The 19,843-nt window shown below is 43.7% G+C and overlaps 1 protein-coding gene across 2 annotated transcripts in view; it reads right to left on the bottom strand.

The window, feature by feature from the left end:
• Positions 1-19,843, bottom strand: part of LOC126480779 (centlein-like) — a 539,146-nt gene that overhangs the window by 70,565 nt on the left and 448,738 nt on the right. For both annotated transcript variants that reach the window (XM_050104082.1, XM_050104084.1), the window contains one exon: positions 3,264-3,336. In XM_050104082.1, the coding sequence (XP_049960039.1) occupies positions 3,264-3,284 (21 nt within the window). In that variant the 5' untranslated portion in view covers positions 3,285-3,336. The remainder of the gene's footprint in view (positions 1-3,263; positions 3,337-19,843) is intronic.

Here is a 19,843-nt window from a genome sequence, read left to right as displayed (position 1 = left end):
CATATACTTTCAATAACGGCCTATTAGACATATCGGAAATTACAAACATGCTATAACTTGAGATCACACCAGCCTTTTACAACTTTTGCACAAAAGTGGACGAAAAGCGTATGGAGCAAGCAGAGCAGCGGATAACAGAAGCTGCCAAAGAGGCCGGCAGGACCACCGTGGCCATAAAGAAGATGTAGGTTTCCCTCTGCTTCAGTCTTCAAGAATAGCTTATAGTCCAGGAATTGCTTACTAGAGATATGTTCAATTTACCTCGTGTTCTAAACTGAATTCTCTATCAGAGTACGCAGCCGCTTTGCGATATCTTCAAAAGTCAATCTTCGGAACACGCTTTTGTCTCGATTTTATGGACGAAGAAAGTTACATTTGTTTGATGTCACCATTTTGTTAGTTCTTAATTCTTTCCGTGATCCTATGTATACTGATAAAAAAATGTATTGAAAATGACTTATACCAAATTATTTTGGTACAGGATCAGTAGGAGGGCTTTGGCAATTCCCGCCGGTGACCAATGTTCCTGCTACAAGGGTTCCTTTACCTGGTGTGGGGATTACAGGAAGGGTAAAGACAAAATTGTAAGAAATAAAACTATATCATCAGATTCAGTATTATTTTTTATTTTACTTAAAAAATAAGGTCACGAAAATCACGTAAGTTTCATGCGTTCAAAAAGGGCTGCCCTCTTAACTACGTGTAGCTTCCGAGACCTCTCTACGCCTTCTCGTTAGGCAACATAAACGTCTTTGTTGTACAGCGGGCTTGCCTAAATGCCGTGTGTCCTTGGGTTTCAGCCTGCAGTGCTATTTTCAACTCTTTTTACTGTTACCGTGTGAGGGGACACAGCAGCCAAAAGTCGCAACTCATATTCGTAAGAAAAACAACCAATCGGTTTTTATGTAGGCTTTCTGTGGCAGCAAATTTAATGTACAAGTGCTTGTAGGTTTTCAAGTAGGCAATGAACGCATTATACTTGTCAGAAATACACACACGGTGTATAAAAAAACATCTCATATATTCCTACTGGAGGTAATATAGGCCAAAGCTAGAAGAAAAATTTCTGTAACTATATTTACGGAACAATTCCTTTTCTAAAAACAGTCTTTTATGTTATCGTTAATTTTATTTAGGTTTTTTGGGCATTCCAGGCTCACAACAGGCGAATTTTGGCTCTTTCAAAGAGGCCAGCAGCTTTCACTCCACTGTCTTGCTAGATGGCGCTCTCAAATGGGTCGTATAACGAAGATGGGAAATGACAATCAACTGTGCCCTTCTCACAATCAGGCGTTTCTTGCTTCTGAAGTAGCATTCTCTCCTCAGGTTGTAATGTAGTAACTGGTTTCGCTTCCCAAAGAACCAAAGTTGGAGCGAAGCAGTTTTGCTTCAAGGAACAGGTCTGCTGTATCTGAATATATTGCCCGTCCTTCTACAGCTGTTCTCAGACATGTGACGTGTTGTCCGCCGAACTCTTATGAGAATAATCCAGGAAGAACTGCGAGAGGGCAGCTTCTGAGAATCTGTGAGAGACTGTGCATCTTTTCCAATTTTTACGTTCATAGGGAGTTTAAAAAAATGGTTCAAATGGCTCTGAGCACTATGGGACTTAACATCTATGGTCATCAGTCCCCTAGAACTTAGAACTACTTAAACCTAACTAACCTAAGGACATCACACACATCCATGCCCGAGGCAGGATTCGAACCTGCGACCGTAGCAGTCGCGCGGCTCCGGACTGAGTGCCTAGATCCGCTCGGCCACCGCGGCCGGCAGGGAGTTAATTTTTCCGTGATCAGGGTGCTTAACAGCGTGGCTATTAGCGTTCTTACTCATACCCATAATATCAATATCGGAGTTATAATTGAATTTTTCATTATCATAATCTTTTTATTAAAATGTGTGACCGTTTTCAAAACTCTCATCTAATAAAGCAATGATACTTTCATTTAATGTTTTAACATGCATATCATATCAGTTGTACTAAAAGGGATTCCGATTTTTCCTAGCTCTCTGTTTACGTGTGCTTGCACAAATTTGTAGCTTTAACTGAACAAAACGAAACACCTGAAATTAGAGAATGTTTAAAAGACTATTTCTGTCGACTGTACCTAGCACCTGCCTTCCTCCAAGGTTCAGTTTCCTTCAATAATTACGCCACAAACATACGCAACGAAAGGCGAAGAATTCTAACACCTAGTGCTGTACTAAAATATAAAAATTATGAACAAGTAAGCGGAGGAAAAAATAAATTACAACTTCTAAGTCTGGTGCTATTGTGATTTAGGATGTGCATACGATATCTATACGGGAAGTATCCGACCATGACCTATAAATCTTAAACGATTATAGTTGAGAAATGTGACAATTCATTCTTTTTCTGAGTCGTTCCCTTAACAGCGCACACTTATAACATTTGATCAGTGAGAAATCAGTTTTTACGATGTTCATCAACTATTACAACTTGTTTCTTTATCTTAAAGCTTTGCCTTTAATTTGGGGAACACTAGTTATTCAGTGCTACCCTGGAACATATTGAATGGCGGGATACTTGCTAACCGATGTTGAGCAACGCAGTTTACGAATATTTCTAGAATGAATTTTCACTTTGCAGCGGAGTAGTCGCTAAATTGAAACTCCCTGCCATATAAGAACTGTGTGTCGTAGAGGGACTCGAACCTAGCAACTTTTCCTTTCGCGGGCAAGTGATCTCCGACTGAGGTATCCAAGGACGATTCACGACCCAAGCTCTAGCTGATCGTTTTCTCGGCTGTATTCTTTTTCATCCAAAACTGCCTCTCCGGGAAGATATCCAGGAGAACTTCCGTGAAGTTTGGAAGGTAGGTGATGAGGTACGGGCATCGTCGTGCTAGTATAGCTCAATCGGTAGTGCACTTGCCGATTACAGGCGACAGTCGTCCATTCGGTTCCCGGTCAGGCACACAGCTTTATCGGACAGGAAGTTTCAGTCCCTATTCAGCCACAAGCAAGACAGATGTCCTCACGCTGCATCCATTAATGGTCAAAAAAGTCCTAATTGGAACTCCGTGTTTCAAGCCTCGTCCTACGTGACGTACTCGCAGAGGGTCGATTTGTTTCCTTCAGAACCGGTCGGATTTTCTGGCCACACCTTGCATAGCCTAAATTTAAAGTAGTTTACTTTTAAATAAAAGTGCTCACATGAATGGAGAACTGCGCTGCTGGCGTCTAAGATCGTTAAAACAAAAAAGAAACCACTAGCCGTACAAGAGCGTGTAACTTACTCGGTAGTGGAACTGCCTCATCTTCGTGTCGAATGTGCCGGCTTCAGAGTTGTACCGTTGCACAGTCAGACTCCTGCAACAGAAAGGATGGTTACTTTTTTTTAAAAATTGACTTAGTACGGCACATTACCTATCCTAGAGTAGTATCCTAGGGTAGGGAAGACTGTCTCAGATCTGACTCATTGCAGAGGTCGATTTTTTTTTTTTTTCAACCGGATTCCAACCAGCTGCGAATGGCCAGAGGGTAACCAAATCTGAAACATTTCCGAGTTGCGGCATTTGCATTGTGACTACGGTAAACCACCCGAAGAGTTTTTTAGGACCAGGCTCCTGGGCCTATTTTTGATTAGAAGAGGTTTAAAAATCAGCCACCCAGTTGCAGAACCAAGGTTTTCGATATTTCTAAAAATATCTTCTTCAGAAGGAGTAATAAGGCCCACTCCTTCTGAAGAAAATATTTTTAGAAATATCGAGGTCTAGGTCAAGGGCTAATAAACCTTTGTTTTGTAACTGGTTGGCTGATTTTTTCAACCTCTTCGTATGTACACTGTTGCTGCTTCGCGGCCATGTTTAATATTTTTGATTAGTTTCTGGCGCAATACCTCCAAATTCTGATTCAATATTTCGAGATTCACAGTGTCAAGAGTGTGTCGAGAATACCACACTCTACACATTACCGCTCACCACGGACAATGTAGTGGCCGACGGCCTTCACTTAACTACTGAGAGCAGTGGCGTTTGCGTAGAGCTGTCAGTGCTAACAGACAAGCAACACTGTGTGAAATAACAGCAGAAATCAATATGGATGTACGACGAAAGTTTCCGTTAGGAAACTGTGGCGAAATTTGACGTTAATGGGCTATAGTAGCAGACGACCGACCTGAGTGTCTTTGCTAACAGCTTCTCCTGGGCTCGTGACCGTATGGTTGGACCTTAGCTGATTGGAAAATCGTGACCTGTTCAGACGAGTCCCGATTTCAGTTGGTAAGAGCTGACAGCAGGGATCGAGAGTGGCGCAGGCCGCACGAAGCTGTGGACCCAAGTATCAATAACGCACTGCGCAACCTAGTGGTGGCTCCATAATGGTGTGGGCTGTGTTTGCATGGTATGGACTGGGTCCTCTGGTCCAACAGAACCGATAACTGACTGAAAATGGTTATGTTTGGTCATTTACAGCCATTCATGGACTTCAAGAGAGATGGACTTTTTTATGGCCGACAATGCGCCATTTCACCTGGCCAGGATTGTTCGCGATTGGTTTGTGGAACATTCTGGACAATTCGAGCGAATGCTTTGGTGTTTTGGCTACCCAGAACATTTATGAGACATAATCGAGAGGTCAGTTCGTGCACAAAATCCTTCACCGGCAACACTTTCGCAATTAATGACGGCTATAGAGGCAGCATGGGACAGTATTTCTGCAGGGGACGTCCAACGAGTTGTTGAGGCTATATCAGGTCGAGCTGCTCCACTACGCAGGGCAAAACAGGGTGCGACACGATATTAGGAGGTATCCCATTATTTTTGTCACGTCAGCGTAGTTTTCATAATGCTGATTATAAAAATTATAAAGAAATTAGTAAAAGAGCTTTTAGAGCACGAAAGAATTGTTAGCTAGTGTACGAATAAATAACACCCTACAGAGCAAAGTTCTCAACTCCAGTGAAGAATGGAAGGAGTGTGTCCCAAGGACACCTCCCTACTTGAGCTCATCACTAAGCATATTGAAAATGAAACCTGTTAAATAGGACACAGCTTTCCGTAAAATGCTTAAGGAAGTATTATTCTAATACATATAAGTTTTCCGTCTAGTTTTTCACTATATGAATGGTGCAATCGTCAACAATGAATCCCATGATGGAACATTCATGCAGGGATGGCAGAGCTACAGTTCCGGGACACCTTAACAAGGGCTTACTCGTAGTTCGCGAACTGATACTGCGAATCAGTCTGATGATGATGATGATGATGATGATGACGATGATGTTGGGTTTGTGGGGAGCTCAACGGCGCGGTTATCAGCGCTCGTACAAATTCCCAACCTCTGCTCTGTCCAGACTCGCCACTTTCATGAATGATGATGAAATGATGAGGACAACACAAACACCCACTCATCTCGAGGCAGGTGAATCAGTGTGAGCGCTCCTTTCTGCGCTAAGATTCTTGGTGAGTGCCAAAAGTCGCCCAACAACACGACGCTATGAGAGACAACAGAGTGAAAGCAAGCATAATATGCGAGATAGCGGAGACCATTCTTATAGTGAAGTTGGGAGCATTCAGTTTCTGCTCAAGATCCTGAAAGCCTTCCATCTATTCCCATATACTTTCCATTCTCTACCCCTGAAGGCAGACCAGACGTTCGAGTTCTGACTCATCGTAGAGTCAGGAGTTTTTCAGCCAAATATCTGGTGAGCTGGTCGTGGAGCAGAGGGAATCAAAATTCTGAATATTTTCATATGTACAGAAAGTAAAGTCGGTGACATATTCGAAGCTGACAGCATAACTGTGTCGCTGACGAACGCAGGTGATGCGATCGGGAGGCGACCTGAGGAAAATTAAGGTTATATGCCAACTACCACAAACACAAACGGCGATATTACAGAAATTGTTGCATTACTGTAATACAGCTCTCGTTAAAAATAACACCTAAGATTAGAAACAAGAAAATAGGAACACGTCAACTAAACCGCAGTTGTAGCGCCCCAAGGACAGAATTTGTGGAAACTTAAAGTAGGGAAGTGAGCCATCTTGACAGTGACGGCAACTATTGACGATAAAATCTACACTGGAAATATTTCGATTAACACCTATATCATTCAAATACTGAGAATAGCACACAAAAAGGAGAGGTAAAAGGAAATGAATAACATAGATTCTTTATCCAACATCTAACAATTCTTCGTCACAACTGGAACCCAAAATATCTTGGTGTCATCCTGGATCGTACACTATGCTTCAAACAACACCTTCTTAACTTAGCTCGAAAGCTGAGGACTCGAAACAACATCCTCCATAAGCTATGCGGAACAACCTGGGGATCTTCAGCAACCACCCTGCGAACTTCAGCTCTGGGCTTGGTATACTCAAGTGCTGAGTATTGTGCACCTGTTTGGATGAATAGTCATCATACAAGGCTTGTTGATACCCAGCTGAATACGACAATGCGCATAATATCTGGCACAATCAGATCTACTCCAGTTTATTGGCTTCCACTGTTAAACGGTATAATTCCTCCTGATCTACGCAGATGTACTGCCTTATGAGAGAATTCCACAAGATCTCCAGGAATTCTAACCTACCCGCGCATAGCGACCTGCCACTTTTAAATCGCAAGAGACTGAAATCACGTCATCCAACTCTGTGCGATGCTGCTGACATGGTTACTAAGAATTTCAAACCTCTTGAAGAATGGAAAGGTCGGTGGGAAGCAGTGACAGATGTGCACCTGCATAACGTCTTCTCAGGTGCTAAACTTCCAAGTGGATTCGACTTACCACGCAAGACGTGGTCTACTCTCAACAGAATCCGTACCAGCCATGGGCGATGCAGGGATGCTCTCTTTAAGTGGAACAAGCTGCCTGATCCAGCCTGTGACTGCGGGGCTCCATACCAGACTGTTCACCACATTGTCAGTGAATGCAGGATTCGAGCCTATCACGGCGTCAAAGAGGACTTCCTGCTAGCAACTCCAGATGCAGTGCGCTGGATTGAAGGACTGGATATTCAGTTGTAAAGACAAACTTAAGTTTCTTGTGTGTCAATATGTACATATGTATATGTAATTTCATGATATGTTTGTATTAGCCATACGCTAAATAAAATAAAAAAAATAGAATAAATTCAAAATCATATGAACGAAGGTTAAATCCAAGTAAGTAATTCAATCAAAGATAACATTAACCATGGAAGAGAGTTGTAGCTGCATAGAAAAGGAAATTCGATGCGACTACAATGCAACTCGGATATGGAAATGTTCAGTTAGTTAGTTGCTCTTGAGTCGCTGTAGAGTACTTTTGCGATAGTTGTCTGGACGTAAACGCTATTAGATTGTTTCAGTTTTGGAAGTCTGATAATTCGTGAGGTAGAGACTGAAGTATTGCTCAGTCATTCGACTGATGAAAGTTGATCTTTACCATTCTGAACGCGACGGTATAGTAAGACGAGTGTTAGACTTCGATTGAGTGATATTGGTTTATCGGACTTAGCCTGCGTACTGATGAACAGTTACAAACCTTGAGAGCAATGGATCAACGACAGAAAAACAATTCGTAGTCTTGAGTAGGACACAATAAAACGAAGACACGAAGAAAGACAAGACACCGATTAGTCAAAAGTTGTTGTCAGCGTCACGATTACTGAACTGAAGAGAAGTTAATCTTGATTGACATGTCGGTGTGCGTGTGTTGTAGGGCCAAACAACTAATTACGGAAAGAACAATGAAATCTGAATCAAAAGGTAAATCTGGCATGTCGCCTAACTCTTTAAACATTTTAAGTGACTAAGTGGCTACATGAATAACAGACAGTGAAGAGTGATTAGTTTAAACCAGTATTACGGCGTATTAAGAAGAAAACATTTACTCCTACATAAGTTATCTCTGGAGTTAAGTCGGACTGTTGTTAATAACTGGACGTAGTGTCGGCATAGCAACGGAATAGTAGACAACAAATTCCATCCTCGCTATCTATGATGTGGGAACGACAGTAATGATGAAATCAAGAATCAAGATTTTATTTCATCACGGAACTAACCGGGCATAAAAATAAAAATAAACTATTACCAGTTCGCACAAACTGAGAAGACTGTTGCGGACAGATAACAGAATATTTCTAAACCATGCGAGGAGTTCTTACGAGAGTTACAGGTGCTGTTCCACGTCACACCGACGGGGACGAACATCGTTACGAGTCGCGTCTCTTCCCGTCGTGTGTAGAAGGAGGGAAGGGACGTCACACAGTCCAGCCAGAAAAAAAAGTTGTTTTATTGAGAATATTGCTGTCACACGTCCCGCGTATAATGCAAGTGTAGCTTACCCACACCAGTGGTTACGTTATATTTTCTACTGTAGTTGTAGTTTAAGATGGGTATCCGGACACCTGTTGGTGGACACTAATATGGGGTGTGTCCACCCACTTTATGACGGTTTAAACTCTGCTGGTGACACTTTCAATGTCTGTGCTGGAAACGCAGCCCATTCTTCCCAAACAGCCGAAATCAGAAAAGATAGTTATCTTGAACGCTGGCGTCTGGAGCGAAGTCGACGTTCTAATTCATCCCACAGGTGTTTCATTGTGTCCCATTTCAGTCATGTTTTGTCCACAGACCACTGCCCCACAGGTGCTGCTTTACGATAGGGTGTATCTCATACCGATACGGTGATCGTCTCCGATCCGTGACTCTACTGTACGCAGTGCACAATACTTAAAATGTGTTCATGTCCTTCCGCATTCAGCGTTTTCTTAAGTGCGATAATGGGACTGCAACCTAACCACGAAAAAACACCCCCAATACTGTGATACCACCCCTTCCGTACTTTACTCTTGGCACCACACACAATGGCACGTAACATTCCCTATGAATTCGCTAAATAAAAACCATCCCATCCGATTGCCACAGGGTATTTTGATCACAGTATATTACAATCGATAATATTGTGAATTTTTTATTCTTGTATTTACGATTCAAGAGTAAAAAAGCTTTATTGTCCAGTTACATTATCCTTCAGTTCCATAAATTAGGGCACTGATATGTTAACATTGCGAATGCTTCTCCTGGTCTGTTCAGTTGAATTGTGACGACTTACTGTGTAACGCAGTGAAGGGTGTGTTGCCGTATATGCAAGTAGTTTGCATTTGTAATGTAGTTTCACTGTATTTTATAATTTCCATTTTTTCTTCAATTCCAAACGAATTATCAGATTATGAGTTCCTAAGAAGTCGAAATCCATTATGATATAATTTGTGCGACATGAGGCTGAAAAAATGCAATAAAATAATTTTGTTCAGAAGACTATATATTCTCCTTGGACAGCATGTTTGCCGAGCTGTGTAAGAAATATCGCTGTTGTTCACAAATTTTTGACCCGGGACTTGTCGCCTTCACATGAGGGCGACTTAACTGAACGACCTTTAGAGATAAAATTATTAGAAGGTATTCATCGATGAGACGGGCATTATAATGAAGTTCTCCATAAATCTACAGATAAACAGAAAGATAAACGAAATATCCTCTAAAATTATCTATGAAAACGCACTGTCACATAACTCTGAAAAATGTTTCACGTACACCAGTTACACAAAATACAGGGTAAATCAGGGAGAGTTGAACTACTTTTTTTCAGCATAAAATTTGTGTGTTTTTCAACTATTTTTGCCTCTGGCAGCATGTTCGTATAGAGTATCATATAAACTTAAGTACAACATATGTAAGCCACTTAAAATACAAGAGATATGATACAATGAAAATATACATGAGTGGTCCATCTCATCCATAGGTGTATGTGTGAGATGGACTAGTGTATTGGGAGAGATAGACCACATAAAAGTAGCTATACATGAATAAACGAGTCAATTACAGTTTCATATTTTTATTTGGAATACGTCGTAATGAATTCCCAATTATACTTTTGTATATTTTAGCACAAAATACTTCTATCAATTTGTTATAAATCTTGATTGAATGTTTTCTAATGAGTTGTTGGTTCTGTTCAAACAATAGCCTGTCTTTCTCTCACCACAATATTCATGTGGCCATTGTGAACAGGAAACACACTGAATCAAATCGTCATTTTTATTAGTTTCGCAATAGATTTCACCACACCCAACACTTTCATCTTCGTTCCATTTATCAAAGTTATCCTCGTAGTCTTCTACAATGTCTGCATCTGATGAATTCAGTGAGCTGTTTGTAGCATTTTTTTAGCTTGTTCAGTCTGTTTTTATCTTCACTTGTATTTCCTTGGACTTTTTCTCCCCTTCTTCTGTTTTCTTTATTTTGTTATCCCTCCTTTCCTTGACAGTATCAAAACTGTCAGCAGAGTCTAGGCTTTCGGACACAGTTGTTGCCTTCCTTTTAGCATTCATGATTTTATCAATAGATGGAACAGGCGATACTTCTTCCAAAAGTTTTGTCTGTGATGGCTTAGCAGTAGTTAGTTTTGAGGTAGGAATCTTGGAAGTTGTAGGTTTAGTAGGAGTGGAGTCCCAAGTTGCGTCCGTGAAGGAATTTGACTTGTGCGGGTACGTTTGAATTTGTTTTTGTTGGTCTATTTTCCTCAGGGAAAATCTGAGGGCGCCAGATCAGGTGAATAACATGGGTGGGGAATGACTTCCCAACCCAACTCCTTTATTACAATTGTCAGACTAGCAGAATGCGTTATTGTGGAGTAGCATCACTTCACTCAGTCTTCCTAATTGTTGTTCTTTGATTGCGTCTTCAAGACGTCTCGGTTGTTGACAATAAAAGTCAGCAGTGACGGTTACATCGCGGGGAAACGATTTGTAGTATGCCACACTGTCTCTGTTCCATGAGAAGCATAACATCATGTTTCGGGGATGCGGTACACCACAGCGTCGTTGTTCCATCAGATGCATAACAACATCTTTTGTGGATGCGCGCAGGTTCTTGTATGAGGAGTTGCTGCTTTATTGCTGACCAGCCATCCCACGTGATTTCAACAGTCGCGGAATCGAAAAGTTACCGCAACGTTGGCAGACTGTTGTAAATAGTGAAGGCGAATATACGAGTATTGTTGATGACCAGATGTTATGTGTTTCTGTTGTGTTTATTAAACTTACGGAAATATGCTACGAATTTATGCGCCAACCTAATACCTTTCGACAACCAACAGTAGAACATGGTTAAGAGGAAATAAATGAAACAAAACGTTGCAAAATTTCTGATAGCGCATAATGATAATTTGAGTTGGAAATCGAATTATAGACTTCCATACACGCTTCAGTTTAGCAACTTTCACTCTCCGAATGAAAGCCCATTTTAAATATCAGTACGTCAGTTGATAGACCGTAGAAATGTAAGAAAGAGAGAGTCTGAAACGCAGCTCCGGCACATAGCCTACTCCTCTCCAATGGCATCACAATGGCCCGCCGAGCTTAACGCAATTAACCGACATAAGGATCGCCATCAACAATGGCAGACGCCCTCAGTCCCAGAGAGACTGCAGAGCAATTTGCAACTTAACTCAAATAATTGGCTCACAGTCACGTGAAAAAAAAAAGTTCACGGCATTACTTCTCCTCTTAACGAATATTAAATAATTGTGAACATTCTTTCAGCACCAGCGTTTGAACCGGCTACCGCTCACTCGATCACGGCGCAAGCGCAGGTCGGTGACTTCGGCGGCGAAATATGATTCCGTAATAAAAGACAAACTTGCCTGCGTAGACCTGAAAATGTATGGAGAAATCACGAAGAGGCCTTCTGCACCTACAACTATATCTACATCTACTCTCCCACTGTGCAAGCCACTGTACAGTGCATTGCGGGGAGTATTTCGTAACGATAATGCCATCAGACCGTCGCACGCTCTCGATGAAATACCGGTTCCCTAAACCTTCAGGATTTTGTGGGAATAGCGTCTCCTTTCTTTCAAAGAATATATCGGACAATGAAGGTGATAAACTGAGGGTTAATCACGCTTTCATTTCTTGATTTTAACCTAGATTGTCATCGGTAACAGGTAAGGTAAACTGCAGAGTTGGGTTAGCAGCGGGCAGCGATTCCAATGGACTGCGCAGCGCGCCGCGTAGCGGCAGATGTGGGAACCTGCTCACCGGCTGGTCGCATCTCCCCTGTTTCCCGGGAACCGGTTCTCCGCGCCGTGTCGTTCAACCCGATAACCGACTGACTTACTGGCGCGTCGCCCTTCATTCCCACTGCACCGCCACCTCGCCCTGGCGTGCTCGTCACTGCAGGTGCACAATAAGTAATCTCTTACTTGCTGCCGACGGCAAGATGGCGAACGTCGGATAAACGTACAGCTATCGTCAGACTGAATGACACAGTTCTCTTCCATTTATTTATCGGCATAGTCCACACATTATCCTGACGTAACGAATGGATCCTGAGGTCAAACTCTTTAAAAACGCAGGAAATAATTATAGAACGTGTCGTATCGCACTCTGGGTGCACATGACTTGGCTGTTTGCAACCGTCAACTGTCTTATCCAGTTAACTAACTAAAACAACTAAAATTAACGACGACTGACCGGCTACTAACATAGAAACCCCACATACAAACCGAAACTAACAAGGGGGCGAAGTGAGGATTACATCCCGCCATGATCCTCCACACCTTCAAAACCTTCTTCTGACCTAAGAGCCCCTACGGCAATGTGGCCTAGATATCTGCTTCACCAAAATTCTGCCACTCACTTGAAACTCATGAACCTCATGCACTTCACTCCAACTCACTTTCGCATCTGTTTAACTTCACCCATTTGGAGCTTTACCACCTCGTCAAATTCTCGCCTCTGCTCGCCGACATTGGAACCTCTGTATATTGTAGTCCTGTATACTCCAAAATATGACCCTCAGGCCGCATACAGCCCGCGAAGGATTTAATACGACCTGCACTTAATTTTGTCAAGCTTCTTTCCTTTGAGATCATTTGGAAGTCCTGTCGGACAAAGAATGTTTATGGAAACTAGCTTTCTTGGATGAGGTTGCTCTCCATTTGATTGAACTGAATGAAAAACTTCAAGGGGAGGACAGTATTATATGTGATCTTTACGCACGTGTTACAGATTTCAGACAAAAATTGATACTTTTTGAGCACTACGTCAGACAAAAATTTTCTCAAGCTTCGCCAGCTGGCAGTCGTTGAAGGGTGAATATTGTTCAAGTTTTCCACTCTTGTTTGCAAGGGAGTTCCTTGGTGCTATGAAGAAAGATTTCTCTTGCAGGTTTTCGGATTTAGATGGTCTTCCGTATTTTCCAGAACCCCTGTTTTTGTAAAGGGAACGATGCTTAGAAAACACTCTAAATGGACATAACTGGTCCTGAAGCTGACGACGCTATGAACGACACGTTTGAAGGAGGGAGCATGGTTCAGTTTTTGTCAGAAGAAAATTATCCCAAGTTCAAAGACTTTGCACCAGGTTTGTTATCTGTATCTGGCACTATCTACAGGTGTGAACAAACACTTACCTTGCCAAATCTACGGCGGAGGTTCGAGTCCTCCCTCGGGCATGGGTGTGCGTGTTTGTCCTTAGGTTAATTTAGTCTAAGTGGTGTGTAAGCTTAGGGGCTGATGACCTTAGCGGTTAAGTCCCATAAGATTTCACATACGTTTGAACATTTTTTTGCAAACTCTAAATTCATATGTAACTGAGTGACGAACATTTACGAGACATTTTGCTCGTACAATAGATTAAGCTTGAGCCACAGTTTGAAACAATTTTGAATTCGAAATTTCATCCCTTTCACTGAGCATACTAGAGTAATAACGATACCTGAGGTTTTCACTGAATATTTCATTTATGATAAAAATAGCAAAAAATTTCGTCGTAATACTTTTCTTTAACTACTGAGAAAATGTATTATTCGGCCGCCATTGATATTCAAAACTTCGTTTGTGGACCTCACGGACCAGTATCATGAGAATCCCTGTTTTAGATTATCAGCAGACCCAACGACAATAACTCCACTGTTTCCCCTCTAATTTCCAACGCTGGTACGTCGCCTCTCGTGTACCAGCTCACCCCATCAACCCGATACCTATACACACTCCATGCGCTGTTCCAATGAAGCTTCAACAGACACTCTCCAGGGCAATGAAACCTGTCCAGATATCTTTCCGCCTTATTAGCTCTGATTCTTCCCTCCCTGCCCTACTCCTCGTCGTGGCTCCCTTCCTCTCCACCTTCTCTTAGACCTTTCCTTCTCATAAAACAGCCTCGTCCGCACCCCAGTCCCACACTCCATTTCTTTCATCTTCCCTCACCTCCACAGTGCAACCCATCCGACCTGTATCTTTATACTCAAACGCTAAGACCAAACAGAGCCTCCAAACATTTGTTTCCCATTCTATCCTTCCTCAGTGGCAGCACTCCTTCGATTTAAAACCTTCCAGTTTTCTGAAATGAAATGACTGTATGGCGTTTTTGGCCGGGATACGACATTTGGGGTCTTTTTAGTTCACACTGCTTCGGCGACTTGCGCGTCGACGATGATGAAATGATGATGATGACAATACAAATCTCAGTCCCCGAGCAGATTAAGTCTCCGACCCGGCCGGGAATCGAACCTGGGCGCCCTGCATGGCAGTCTGCCGTACTGACCACTCTTCTATGGAGGCGAACTCCAGTTTGATAATCAACCTACGGCAGATGGCATACTGAAGCTACTGAGTGGCCGAAGTCAGGATAGCACCCCTCCACGATCCTCCACACCTTCAAAACCTTGATCCAACCTAAACTTTCCTCGGACAAATCCTGTGTAACCTTTTTATTTAATTTAAAAGTGAATTGTTTTCCTCATCTGATGGCTATAGCCTACGCAAGAGTAAGAATGAAGGCGGAATTATGTCTCTGACGTATTACAGCATTTGCACACTCTGAAGAAAGTAAATAAGAAGCTTCATATAAAAGCCGCCCGCTGTGGCCGAGCAGTTCTAGGCGCTTCAGTCCGGAACCGCGCTGCTGCTACGGTCGCAGGTTCGAATCCTGCCTCGGGAATAGATGTGTGTGATCTCCTTAGGTTAGTTAGGTTTAATTAGTTCTAAGTCTAGGGGAGTGATGATATCAGATGCTAAGTCCCAAACTGCTTAGAACCATTAGAGCTTTATATAAAATCACTTAAAGCCCATATTAGTCTACTCGTGGAGAAGAAAACAGAAAAAAGGAACAAAATCGTAGCTTAATTTGTTCCAAGATTCACTATTGCCTTACAGGTGCACAGTTGGCTTTGGCCTTCTCAAGTTTGCGTCCGCAGCCAGATTAAATTTCGTTAAAGAAGTAAGTGAAAAGCAGTCATGGATCAGTGTTCAACTTCTTGCACAACATTTTTAACATAAGAAAGGTCGCGGCCGCTGGGCTCCGTGACTGCCCACCACCCACTGTAAAAACCCGCCGAAGTGAGGCTGCTGCGCAAATCTTGCATATGTGTCCGGCGAAGACACGCCGATTCTTTAACGGTATGACTCTGAAAGCAAGGAGCAAAGCTAGCAGTGGAGACATGTGGATTCACCAACGACGAGAAAGAAGAAGTTTCGGTCATCATCGGGCAAAGTAATGCTGAGTGTTTGCTTGGGAATGCCATGATGTGGAGCTATCTGGTTATGCTCGTAAGGCACAAATGAAAACCGTCACATGAGCATACTGTCGATATGGGCTGACGACCCTGCGGGTGGCTATCAAAGTCCTGCGAACCCGTACAAAGGCGTGTTTTTGCTTCACGACAAGGCCCCAGGCCATTCTGCACAGGACACAATCACATGACGCCTGTTACATCTTAAACAGCTCCAATCGAGGGTAACGCAGCTCCAACACGTACATCTCGATAACTCGAGAATCTCACCATATTCGAGATACTCGACCCCCTTCGTCTTAATCTGGGGAACTACAACCTTCCGTAGATGCAAGCACAACCACCCAAAAAAACACTTTTTCTTAGGGAAAATTAGCACCCTATGATTGGCTTAAGCTAAGCACACAAACAACACAAATTAGGCGAAACTCTGTGTTAAAGGAAAACTCACTGGCACCGCCAGCTGCGCTCATACAGACTCTTAATCGGCGAAAACAGGAATGCCGAGCACATGAAACAAAAACAAACCCGACACGGCTCTACATAACGAGCGGCCGACTTTATAATCAAACTAGCTGCACCCAGTCACACTTTGCTGTTACTCAGTCTGCTTAAATGGAAAAGAAAGCATTAGCTATACGTCCAAATCTCTTTTTCTCCCCCGTCTCTGTCCATCTCCTTGTCATTCCCCCTCTCTCTGCACATCACTTCCTTCTCCTCTCTCTATCTCATATTGGCCCCTCCTTCCCCCTCTCAGTCCATCATCTCCTCCCCCTTTCTCTGTCCAAATTTTCCTCCCCTCCCCCTCTCCTTCTGCTCCCTCTCTCTGTCCATATCCTCCTCGTCTTTTATGTCCATTTTCTCCCATCCCTCTGTGTATCTCCTCTTCCCCTCTCTCTCTCTGACCTTGGACCAAGTTTATTATTACTGTAAATGCAGTTTCTGTAGCAGTATTTTAATCACACAACAAGAAACCATAAATACAACTTTCCTGTTTACTAACAACGTTTCACTATTGTAAATTTTATAACGTTTCCCTATTATTAAAATTATATAATTTATTTGTTATATATATTTAAAAATAACGTAAATGAAACACACACGTACACCAGCAGAATGTTGTATCGAAATTTCGCAGCAATCGGCCTAGAACATTCGAAGATTAACGGTTTTCAAAAACCCAACATTTATGTTTTTATTTATATAGACTGGTCTTGCTGATGACGTCTTCGGTATGTTGCAGGTACGTTAACGCTGTAGCTGGCCCAAGAGATATTGTCGGAATCCACGTATAACCGTAACACATCTCTACTAGCGTTTCCCAATACCCATGCATCAGCTGTCGCTTCTGGCATAAATAGACCGGTAGCCCTACTATCCGCTAAGACTGCTGCAGGTTTTGTTTTCCCCCCATCCGCTTGTCGTGGCACTTTTTCCCCATTTGCCCTTATAAACGCTAACCTTCGACCGCTTTCAGTCTACTATCTCCTCGATGGGGCCGTACTAGCGGGTGATCGCAGCCAGATGTACGGACAAAATGCCAGACCGGCATTCTGTGACTCCTCGATTACAGTATTAACGCTTTTCGTAGAGGCGACATTTTTGTGTTGGTCACCGTGCTAGTGCGGGCGTGAGGGGCTCCACTTCTTTGTAATGGACACAGTCACACTGTGCCGTGTGGTCAGCGCGTCTGACTGCCATGCAGCGCATGGTTTCTGCCCGGGTCGGAGATTTTCTCCGCTCGAGGACTGGCTGCTGTGCTATCATCATCACTTCATCATCACAGACTCGCAAGTCGCTCAGTGTGGCGTCAACTGAAAAGAGTTGCAAAAAAAAAAAAAAAAAAAAAAAAAAGGTTCTAATGGCTCTAAGCACTATGGGACTTAACATCTGATGTCATCAGTCCCCTAGAACTTAGAACTACTTAAACCTAACTAACCTAAGGACATCCATGCCCGAGGCAGGATTCGAACCTGCGACAGTAGCGGTCGCGCGATTCCACACTGAAGCGCCTAGAACCGCTCGGCCACAGCGGCCGGCAAAAAGGAGTTGCTATTCGGCGGCCGAACTTACCCAGGTGAGGATTCCCGGCCACCAATTCCGTACGATCATTTCATTTAACAGTTACACATCTTGCTTCTTTGGGCTATTAAATTTTGTACAGCCTTCATCCCCCTTCCCCTTCCATATTGTCCGATGTAGCACCCGGAGTGATTTCTTTTTCTTGGACGAAGAAGGGCGTAGCAGATATCCCAGAATGACTGCGAGGTCGAATGTTTCCAGAGCGGCCAAAATGCATAGTTGTACAACCAAGGTCTCCCCCAAGTGCTCCATCCTTGACAGAAATATGTCGCATTGAAGGGTGAATATACGGAGAAGGTCTAAACATCACCGTCACGTTTATGATCTCTTTAATTCTTGAGGCGATGACCAAAACTTGACGACCATACCTCGTATTAGCTTTGACAGGCTCTACCATGAAGTCCTCACAACACATGTCGAGTACAGGTCTCGGTTCAGAAAGAAACGGCCACGGGATCGCAATGCGAACTGCCACTCACGCAAGAGAAATTCCTTTAGCTTCGCAGCGACGACGAGCGGCCACTTTCGCTACTGTGTACCTTCGCCGGCGTGTGACGCGGCATTAGTCCGTTAAAAACGTCGAGAGCGACAGGGCAGTGAAAGGAAAAAAGCCGTTTGGCGCGCGGCGTCGAGCCGCTGCGGCTGCGGAGCCACCGGCATACACAACAGAGGTCGGGGGAGGCGACGCGAATACCGATGGTAGTGGCGGCTGCAGCTGCGCGCCGGCCGAGGATGCTGGTGCGCTGGGCCATTGTCCGCCTCTCCCCACACACTGTCGCTGCCTGCGGACACCGCTGCACAGCGACCGCGGCGACAGCTGCTTCACACATATCTCACTGACCGCCTCTTGGATTTCGTATAAGCATAAAACCGACGCTGAAGCGCTTTGAACTGCGGTGTGCCAGCATCCCATTGGTAGAACATCTACCTACACTACTGGCCATTAAAATTGTTACACCAAAAAGAAATGCAGATGATAAACAGGTATTCATTGGAAAAATATATTATACTAGAACTGACGTGTGATTACATTTTCACGCAATTTCGGTGCAATAGATCCTGAGAAATTAGTACCCAGAACAACCACCTCCGGCCGTAATAACGGCATTGATACGCCTGGGCATTGAGTTAAACAGAGCTTGGATGGCGTGTACAGGTACAGCTGCCCATGTAGCTTCAACACGATACCACAGTTCATAAAGAGTGGTGACTGGCGTATTGTGACGAGCCAGTTGCTCGGCCACCATTGACCAGACGTTTCCAATTGGCGAGAGATCTGGAGAATGTGCTGGCCAGGGCAGCAGTCGAACATTTTCTGTATCCAGAAAGGCCCGTACAGGACCTGCAACATGCGGTCGTGCATTATCCTATTGAAATATAGGGTTTCGCAGGGATCGAATAAAGGGTAGAGCCACGGGTCGTAACACATCTGAAATGTAACGTCCACTATTCAGAGTGCCGTCAGTGCGAACAAGAGGTGACCGAGACGTGACACCCCTTACCATCACGCTTCCAATGTGCGTTCACCGCGATGTCGCCAAACACGGATGCGACCATCATGATGCTGTAAACAGAACCTGGATTTATCCGAAAAAATGACGTTTTGCCAACCGTGCACCCGGGTTCGTCGTTGAGTACACCATCGCAGGCGCTCCTGTCTGTGATTCCGTGTCAAGGGTAATCGCAGCAATGGTCTCAGAGCTGATAGTCCATGCTGCTGCAAACGTCGTCGAACTGTTCGTGCAGATGGTTGTCTTGCAAACGTCCCCATCTGCTCACTCAGGTATCGGGACGTGGCTGCACGATCCGTTACAGCCATCCGAATAAGATGCCTGTCATCTCGACTGCTAGTGATACGAGGCCGTTGGGATCCAGCACGGCGTTCCGTATTACCCTCCTGAACCCACCAATTCCATATTCTGCTAACAGTAATTGGATCTCGACCAACGCGAGCAGCAATGCCGTGGTACGATAAACCGCAATCACGATAGGCTACAATCCGACATTTATCAAAGTCGGAAACGTAATGGTACGCATTTCTCCTCCTTACACGAGGCGTCACAACAACGTTTCACCAGGCAACGCCGGTCAACTGCTGTTTGTGTATGAGAAATCGGTCGGAAACTTCCCTCGTGTCAGCACGTTGTAGGTGTCGCCACCGGTGCCAACCTTGTGTGAATGCTCTGAAAAGCTAATCATTTGCATATCACAACATCTTCTTCGTGTCGGT

The sequence above is a fragment of the Schistocerca serialis genome, chromosome 5 (assembly GCF_023864345.2).
Source record: "Schistocerca serialis cubense isolate TAMUIC-IGC-003099 chromosome 5, iqSchSeri2.2, whole genome shotgun sequence".
Taxonomy (NCBI): Eukaryota; Metazoa; Arthropoda; class Insecta; order Orthoptera; family Acrididae; genus Schistocerca; species Schistocerca serialis.
Note: the sequence above shows the minus strand (reverse complement) of the source record. Positions and strands in the feature narration are given on the sequence as shown.